The sequence below is a fragment of the Amblyomma maculatum genome, chromosome 7 (genome assembly GCF_055883805.1).
Source record: "Amblyomma maculatum isolate TAMU_Amacu chromosome 7, ASM5588380v1, whole genome shotgun sequence".
Classification (NCBI taxonomy): Eukaryota; Metazoa; Arthropoda; class Arachnida; order Ixodida; family Ixodidae; genus Amblyomma; species Amblyomma maculatum.
The window spans coordinates 91,687,344-91,697,017 of NC_139350.1; the positions used below are offsets into that span (position 1 = coordinate 91,687,344).

The following is a 9,674-nucleotide window of genomic DNA, read 5'->3' on the forward strand; positions in this document are numbered from 1 at the left end:
GAAAATGCAATACAATAAAGCCTCCACAATAAAGTATAAAATGAGGAAAACGAATAGAAATGGCAAGGGCTCTTTCTTAACGCAGGCAAAATAGATACGTATATATATAGAGAGTGAAGGAGAAGAAGGAAGTTCCCCGCAGTGGTTGAGAGTTTAGGGATCATCAAGAAAATGACTTCCTATGGTAAAGTAAACATACACAGGAGAAGTATTTCACGAACTGCATTAAGCTTCCGAAACGGTTCGGAAGGGGTTCGTTTTACAGTTCAAGAAAGAGAACGTATTCGTTATTTGTTTATCACATAAGATATAACGCAATAATTATATTGTTCCGTTGAGCGTATAAGGCATTTCTAAATATGTATAAACACCTTCCTTAATTCCTCGAAGACATCTCTCCTAGAAGCGTTTGACGCAATTTCTTTGAACACAGATTCTTCCTACATCTTTAGCTGAGACTCAGAGTGCGACAAGGAATATAGTCCATACGTTCAGCAGCAGTTGAAGTCTCAAGTCACCTGCGTAAGCACAGTAGAACAATGTAGATATTGTATCGCAGAGGTTAGCCGCCAAAGTTCTGAAGCTGCGCAGTTTGAGATATCAATTCCTGAAGCTTTTCAGAAAAGTATTGCTGCATGCCTACCAAAATGATGCGTTCGACCTAGGATAAACAACGCTTTTAAAAATGTGCGGAAAGGCATTTACTCCGCGAACAAGGGGCTACCGAAGGTTTATGGCGTGAAAGTTTGTTTTGCTTGAAACTTGGTTTAAACTTGGTTAGTGGATTGGATCTGACGATTATTTTTGCGACTACGTTTATAGGTGTACGTAACGAAAGATATCGGGGAAATATTAGGCGCACTACAAGCTGTCCTCTCCTCTGGAAGAGATTATCATTACGTGTCGTGAACAGCTTATAGTGGAAGTCTGAGTCAAATTAGGAGCAATCAGGGAGGAACACCGAGCTAAATTTAGTGAGGAATTTATAGATGAGGCAAATATATGGTCAATGAAGAGTGCAGATTGACAGTCGTTCAATGGCTGATGTGTCTATTTGTAGAATGGCACCTTTACGCAAGTCGTGTATTGTGGCCTTTTCATTGCAGTGGGCAACAACAGCAGCAACAGCAACAGATCAAGCTGCCCCCAATCACAAGAACATGGCACATGGCTGCTGTTTCTGGTGAGTCTTGGACGTCATTAAACCAGTGCCAGTGAGCAAATATTGTCCCCTAGAGTTCATTATGATAAACTTTAGATAAGAAAAAAATAATGCTGAAATATTTTACGCATTTACGCTGAAACAGCCACTACAGCTTGTGTGTAAGGTGCAAGGTTGGGTAAAAAAATAGAAAAAAAAAGTGTGCGGTTAAAAGCCCCGGGTAACTGTAAAGTAGCCCATCCAGGAACCACGAAACGGTAAGCAAAGGGCAAGAGAAGTTGGGAGGTAATAGAGTAAAAATTATGTTAGAATAAAGCCGATATCAATGAACTCGTATTTCCTCGCTAGATACGTCTGGCAACGTTTGGCTGCCGTCTATGAGATAGCGGTAAAATTTTAATTCAGCATTCTGATTGTTAATACTCAGAAGTATTAGATTCTTCATGCGGATCACATATATTTGGTTTTACCATGTTCTTCGCAATGCAATTAGGGCACTCTTCAGTAAACGTTCCTATCGAGAAAGCGTCGATCAGTGCTTCTCTAGAGACCATTCGATCCTGTAGAGTGTAGCACAATTAACAGTCTGCGATTACCAGTACTCGAGGTGCTATTCTATTACACACGAGAAGAATTTTAAGGTTTGAACTTTTGGGACGCAGTATTTTTATTTAAATTCAATTGTTCGGAAAAGTGCTGTATAATTCGTGTTACATACATTCTACTCATCTTCTTTTAGGAGAAATAGTGAGCTGTTCATGGTGTAAAAAATCTAATAGTTCTTATAGTACCAACTCGATCAAAGGAAAAAGGGGAAGCCTCGTTCCGGTGAGCAATATTCCAAGAGTAGGTCTGGTCTTTTTTTTTTTTTCTGACACCAGATGTTATCGCTTTGGGACTCACAGTAGACCCATGACTCCAGCTCCAATGGCCCAAAGCGGGGCTAAACAGGCGAGGAGGATATAGGGAGAGACGGTGGCGCACTTTGTCTTCAAAAGCTCCAGTTATACTAAGAAGGCTGCGACTGCTTATGCAAGAGTAAAAAAACGGTGTGAAATGTGGGTTAAACATTTGTGGATTGCCAAGCAAAAAGTTAAGCAGTCAGCGCAAAGAGCGGAAAGCAATAAAGAGAAACAAAATTCGTTACAGGCGCTAAGATATTTCTTAATTCCGGTGACGTAGAAGCCCTTATGCGACTCTTTGCTCTCATTTCCCGTGTTTGAACTCATTTGTCACATCTGTTTGCATTGCACTCTTTTTTTTTCCTTTCTATTTGTGTTATTTTCATTTGCGATCATTTTTTTCTTTTAGATGTTTGTTGTCTAATTCATTTTATTCATTTTGTGAGGTCTCACGATGTCTCGACGTCTTTCCGCCGGATGCGACACCATCATTTAAGTTTCTTCGTTTTTTGACCCAATAACAGGTCCGGTGATCTTAAATATTACTTAATACTCCTAATTACCTATTCTTAATTTAAATAGACGCAAATCCGGCGCGTCTAATCTAATTTTAGCCCTTTTACTATTTCGACGTCCGAGCTGTTTTCAAGTTCCCTGATGTCCGGCCCTATTTCAGCGCAAATTTGACATTTGTGGCTCTAATTAAATAAATAATTAATCTATAGTCGACAAAGTTGACTCCAGGTTCATTTTGTTTCTCCTCTATCTCATACAATCAATCTTTTTTTCCTATTGCTATTTGTTCAAACTCTAGAAGAGGTAGACATCTCAGGCGGACGCACACTTCCTGCGCACACCTATGAGCCTAGCAAGGCTTCCGCCTAAACAAAGTGAAATGAACACGAGCAACTCAGGAGGACTATGAAAGTGGGCTGAATTGTACACTTCCTAATGGTTTGGTTTGGGTTTTAGGGTTTAAAGTCCCAAAGTGACTCAAGCTATGAGTGACGCCGTAGTGAAGGGCTCTGGCAATTTCGACCACGTGGGGTTCTTTAATGTGTACTTCCGCCGCACAGCACAGGGGCGCCTTGCTTTTGACCTCCATCGAAAAGCGGCCGCCGCGGCCGGGATTCGATCCCCCATCTTTGGCCGCACTAATCGAGTGCCCTGACCACTGCACCTCCACGGCGGGGCACTTCCTAATGGCCGACCTGATCAGCGGCTCATGTTTGTATCAGATAATTATTTTAAACTTGAAAGTTCCCTTAGGCGATATTCGTCCCACTAAAGTGTATTGCAGTTCAAATGAACGCCTCTTGAAATTTTTATCTGCAGTGAATATTATGCGTCGTTGAACAACCTGTGGTTGAAGTTTATCAAAACTATTATCTAAGCTGTTTAAAAATGTTAAATTACTATTTTTGAGTTATTCTTTCTTGTCTCTGTATGAAGCCTACATTCAAGGTGCTAATTGCTCGACTTGTTCCTTGTTCTTTGGTTATGACTGAAAAAACTATTGCACCATCTCGGCGGCTTCTGATATAAATCCTAATGTATATGTTGTCATTGGCCGTGCTTTTAACTACACCTTAGACTGCATACTTTGATGGGTATCTGGCACTTGTAATTTATAGACATATATTTCCGAGAGCAGCCTGAAATAACATATTCCAGTGGTTGAATGTCACGTCCGCATTTCGCTGCTGTCGAAACTCAGCCGCCAAGGCGGGCATTGAACCTGGGTCCCCGGCTCAATAGTCAAGTGCCCTAACATCTGAGCTATCACTGCGTGACAGTACTTCAATCCATAAGAAAGGGGACGTCAAGTAGGTGAAAATAAAGATACATACATATCGGCTATACAAGGTGTTTAGTAAGGTAATCGCTTATAGAATCGTGAAAAAATTCAAAATTCAGCCATCCAAAGGACCAAACAGGATTTCCGAAAGGCTACTCGGAAAAGCGGAGGATATTACAGAGTCCTTATATATATTCGTGCGCGGCTTGTGAAATTAGGAAACATAAGAAGCGATGCCACGTTTCCTGTACCAAATACAATCTTGATGCACAGATTCCAGTCTGGCATCTTTGCGGATTGTGCGGCACACGGAAACACGTGGTGAGGCGATGGACTGCCCCTCTCAGCCTGCCCCCCCCCCCCCCCCCCCTCTTAATGCATTGCTTTATCACCAGTGGATGAGCTTTATAGGGAGTATTTAGAACCAGCTGTTGTCTTCTGCTCCCCGGTCAGATGCACTTCGCAGGAGATTTATTAGAGGGGAACAGTTATTAGTAATATCAGCTTGAAAAGCGAGCAAATCTGATGCGCTTTTTATGGCATTTTCTCCTGCCAATCCAGGGGATTCGAACATACGTTTGTTACATATGAAATGCGATTGCGAGAATGTCCGACACTGCCCTTTGTTTTCTTTCTTTAAAACGAGTATAAGAATAACAACAAAATAATCTTTCTTGTTGCCTTAGCGCATGAACTTTTATTGGATGCTGATTGTAGTGCTTTTAGTGTCAAAGTGAGGTTTTGTATTTTTACAGCACCTTTCTGCGTTTATCAGCTTCACCTCTATAGCCACAACAGTTGAAGCCATTTTGGCAGTACCTTGTCTTACCAACAGAGGCCGCCCTCAGAAAAATCACCGCCAGAGACATCTCGCAGTTTTTCATTGTCCCTGGCAGCTGATGTACATATGTGTTGCATGTTAAATTATGCCTTATACGACCAGCTGGAAAGACAGCGCGTAAAAATAAAATCCACTTTTTCGTTCCTCCATGAAAATTTAAGACGTCTAATCTCACGCTTTCTCTTTTTCAAATGCGTTTCCCCGTGTTTACGAGAGATGTGACCACATACTTGAAAGTAAGTGTGAACTATTGAGGGAGTGCTATTCAAAGGAAGACGTTACCCTCATGTACGAGCATATATTTAGGATTATATGGCGTTTATGCTCCTGAACACAGTGCCTGAAAAGAACAACAACAAAAGTGTCGATAGCTTTGCATGGTGTAATGAGTGGCTTTTTGTTATGTGCACGCAGACTGCAGCCTTGACCGATGCCAGCAGATCTGCGAGGAGCATTACGGAGCTGATAAGCTCGACGTGACGGGGCGCTGCGATGGTGACGGTTGCAACTGCGAGTACCGTGAACGTAAGGGCGCTTTTATCTGATGGAAGCTTTCGATGAGGAGCTGTTCGCCTCTTGGGTGATGCTCATTAATGGGGCTAGGGAATTTTGTAAAACTGTATGCGCTGGTGGCACCGGTACCATGTGATCAAAAAAAGAAAAAAAAAATGTCAGGTGTGACATACTAATTCAATGATAGCATTCTTGCTGTGCCCTAGTGCGCTTTTTTAACACAACAGCGTTCAGGCTCCGTACATCGGAAGGGCCGGCGGCGTAGTGCAACGTGTCAATAAGATTTAGATTGTCTTTGAAGGCTCTGATATTCCATGGAATTGAAAATGATTAAAATATGAAATTACTTGTGATTACCAGATCTCGATATTACTCGAATGTCGTTAGGACACGTGGTAAGGTAAATTAATTGCGGTGGATATAATATTAGGGCAACTGGATGGGAAACGAACCTGGAAATGTTTGGTCGCGAGTGACATGCCATCACAAGGCCATCAAGGCACGTTCATTCGATTTTTTGAAAGGCAGCCCGTGTCTATTCTGGTAATAAAAATAACAGAAAACCTAAAACACTCAAACGTGATGTGCGAAGGGGACACCGTACCGCAGAAGCAACCCATAAAGATATCGCGTCGTACGCTCAAGGCGGAGCTTAAGAGTTCCGCGAATTTCCCCCCACTTCGTAGTCTTTACTAATCAATATACTATATGTTGGTTAGCCTCAACTCAAGCTTGCTCTTAGCGGCAGCCAAAGTTTGGATCGAGATACGTTTTACAAAAGGCGTTTTCTCGTATGCAATGTTGCAATATTAAGTGGTCCTGGTAGTAGGCAAACGGATATATTTGGCGCAATAGTCATTTACACAATTCCAGTACGCCCTTTGTAAAACATTCATATCTACGGAGTTTCCTTCTAAGCTGTCTAGTGGGGCTAGTGAGCACTCTTTTGATGTCCAACTTTTCAGAAGGGAAAGAACGGAACATCATCTTGCCTTCTGGAGATTTGGAACTCTGGGGATTGTGTTTATGTTTGAGCCGCATTGTTAGGCTGAGACGCAAGCCCCCTAGCCTCTAAACTTTTGGCAGAGGCTGGATATAGTTTATAACTGCTGCGCATCGCAATATGTACCTAAGAGATAAAGTATTGTTAAACGAGCTATGAAGGAGAAGATATATTGTAGGTCTTCAGCTGCGCATACTATGGCCATGGGATAAGCGCGCAGCGCCAGACACAGCGAATTGTCGAGTAAGCTTTTTAAATTGTTCACTTGATAATTGGTTTTTACCTGCAGCGTGCAGACAGATGTCATGCTACGAGAACTGCCTGAGAACGAAGCGTGGCAAGTTGAACCTCAAGGCGAACTGCATCCGACACGAGTGCTTCTGCAAATGGGACAACCGTGAGTTCGCAACCCTGCCTAAATCAGCGTCGTAGAAGAAGTAGGCTGTCATACAGATTCTGTCATCTCCATTTCACGCTCTATGTTGGTTTAGCGGTCACAGGGCTTTCCTCTACCACCACTACGTTAGGAATACGGACTGATAAGTGGTCTCGGGGGTAAGCTATCAGAGAGACATATACGCTTGAAAATAGAAGTTGAGAAAACTGCTTTCGTAGATTAGTTGATGAAGGCATGCGGAAACAATGATTTCCTATGCTATCAGTGAAATGCAGCCTTTTCTTCTACTTTATCTAGACATGTGTTCCATCTGAATTCATTATTAAACTATTTTGGTGCAATGATCGACACTATCTTGAAACTATTTTCTCTGAGATGTTCTTGCTTTCAACGAGTCTTACTTCCGGCTATGCGCTTAAATCCCCCATCCAGCACATAGGCTTTTAACTGCCTTTTATTAATATCGACTGTTCGAAACCAAGATTCTGTCGTTACACGTGTTTTACGAGGTTGAACAGTAAGCCATTTTGGCATTGTTTTAGAGCGAAAGCTTCACTGCGCTAGGTAGAGCCGCGTTTCGCTCGTCTCATAATTCGACCTTCAAGTGATCTTTGATGGATACTGGGCCTTTCCTTTCGTACACAAAAATTTATAGGAAAAGTACGAAAACATGAACTTGATCTAGTTAGGTGTAGGTGTCCACCATTCTGTGGTGTCTACCGAAAAGTATAAGGCACCTTCCTTTTCCCAAAATCTGACTTGAAGAGAAATTATGAGAAAAAAATAAAACGTTGATTGAAAAGACGGTGTTACAGAGGCGATCTCTGTAACACTCACAGTTTTCGCTCAATCACTAGGTTGAAGCCATGCTTAAACCCGTAAGTTTTTTTTTTTTTTATACAAAAGGCGCGCACCAGAGCAAGGTGTAAGGAAATCAACAGTTAGCCCTTGGGCATCCACTCTGCTAGAAGGTAGAAAGTTTTGAAGCGCCCGTAGACGCAAACCGAGATCAAGCATTAGTTGCAGCAACTGAATTCGCTGGTTCATTCGGTCTATTCATTACTTTCCTGCATCTTTCGGCGATATAACTATCTACTTTTCTTTCGTAACTATTCTAGCCTCCAGTCATCCGTAGCTGAGTTGGCATTCATTGAGGGTGACGAGAAGACATACCTATTCTGGATGAGATCACAGTGCTACAGCCCGCTCATCGAAATTTGTCACTGCCAGGCTTACGGTTCAGTGTTCATTAAAAGCTATTCAAGGTTTGTATATGGGCTGTAAGGAGCTACAGAAAGCGAAGACAAGCGGAAAGAAACAGAAAGCAACATCCAGATCTTTTCGGCTTTACCTGTAAATGGTGGACCTTTCTATGCGTGCATTAGGCGTTCTGAACAAGATGATGACGAATTATTAACAACGAATCACCAGGCTCTAAATGATGACTCTAAGCAGCGTGACATCATTAAAGCACGTCTGCTCGCTCTGCGACTACATGCCTTAACCAAGAGTCTAGTTTCTTTCGTAGACGGCCAGTGCTTGCCACTTCCCTAACGAAAACTAGCAAAGTTGCACCATGGAGTATATTATGCAATGGAAAGGATACTAAAGGCTTGTGTTTTTTTTTTTTTCCTCCCAGACTGCGAAACGTCCAGCTGCGAACAATTGTGCCTCAGGGACCACAAAGGAAAAGAAGGCGTGAGGGGCCTCTGCGTGGGCGAGGACTGCAGTTGCAGGTGGAACTGACCACAACCACCGAGAAAACGTAAGCGTAGAACAAATAGGAAAACTGGTTCAAGAATGCCTCGCTGCAGCAAACACTGCGCCAGAGGGACGAGCGCGAAGAAACGGAGGTGCTTGTGTGTGTCCGTAGCACGTTCTTTCCTGACAACGGTCGACCCCGGATATATCGAAACCAAAAGGGATCGCGAAATACTTCAATATATCAATCATTCGTTATATAAAGCCCACCAACAGATGTGCTCCTCTGCAAGCCAGGAGCGCGGTTAAGGGTTGCCAAAGCTAATGGCGCGGTTGCTAGAGCAATGTGCTGCCTGCCGGCCGCGGGTGTGGAGGCCCGGGAGGCGCATGTGCGCTCACCTGACTCACCTGCGAGCGGAACACCTCGCTGAGCGTTCCCTCGCGCCAGAAATCAAAAAGAGGGGTGTACTGCTCTCACCTCCACGTGCCACTGTGGACGGAAGCGCGTGATCCAATATTTAGTGGGAAAGATCAGACCGTCGGAGCTCGCGCACCTCGGACCTCACATCACGCAATGGGAAAAGCTGTTGCTAACAACAAAGGGTCTAATTCTGTAACTGAAACAACATAAATGAGAAATAAATCAGTTGATATCCGGTGCAGTTGATTTCCCCGTCTCCCTGAGCAGCGAAGCAGGCCACGTGAGGGCGACATCTAGCAGTAGGTAACCAAAAGTAGCTTCGCTGAACAATATGTATTCCACCGAACACTGGGTTTTTTGCATGATAGCAGTGTCATGTTGTAGAAGGAAAGAATGCCAGACCGAAGGCCGTTTTCAAACATACCCGACGTTCGTTTCATCCAGAGGTTTTACAGCGTTAGCGCTGCCATCAGGAGCCGAGAGCTGAGCAGCTCAGCAGCTCACCCAGTTCCGCGAGGGAAAAATGTTCGCGAGATTCGATAAGGAGAAGCGCCCCTTACAGGGCATGGCTTCCAGTTTGATATATTGAATCTTCCGCTGATCGGTAGTTCGATAAACTGAAACATCAGTCTTACACTTTTGCGTAGAATATTCAAGGCCAGTTTGAATAATGTAATAGTTCAGTATATCCGAGATCGACTGTAGCTAATTGCTAATTCAATAGGCAATACTCAGTACATTTCTGGTAAATGTGTAGCAATTTGCAGAGAACAGAAAATTTGTGGCTGCGATTTAATTTGGCGGTCATTTTCGACCGTAAGTACTTATTAATGCCAGTGAATATTCATGAAAACACCTTCAACTGCATTAAGCGAAAATTTCCGCTATTTATATTACTCGTGTTGTCTATTTAAAATTCTGTGCCGGCATTCGCAA

At 43.1% G+C, this 9,674-nt stretch overlaps 1 protein-coding gene across 1 annotated transcript; it reads left to right on the top strand.

Annotated features, from left to right (window-relative positions):
- The first annotated feature begins 1,131 nt into the window (after positions 1 to 1,131).
- On the top strand, positions 1,132 to 8,362 carry LOC146183947 (uncharacterized). Its single transcript, XM_084608775.1, has 4 exons — positions 1,132 to 1,183; positions 5,118 to 5,228; positions 6,509 to 6,616; positions 8,256 to 8,362. The coding sequence occupies exons 1-4, from the start codon at positions 1,168 to 1,170 to the stop codon at positions 8,360 to 8,362; spliced, it is 342 nt and encodes a 113-aa protein (XP_084464901.1). The 5' UTR covers positions 1,132 to 1,167.
- Positions 8,363 to 9,674: the final 1,312 nt, after the last annotated feature.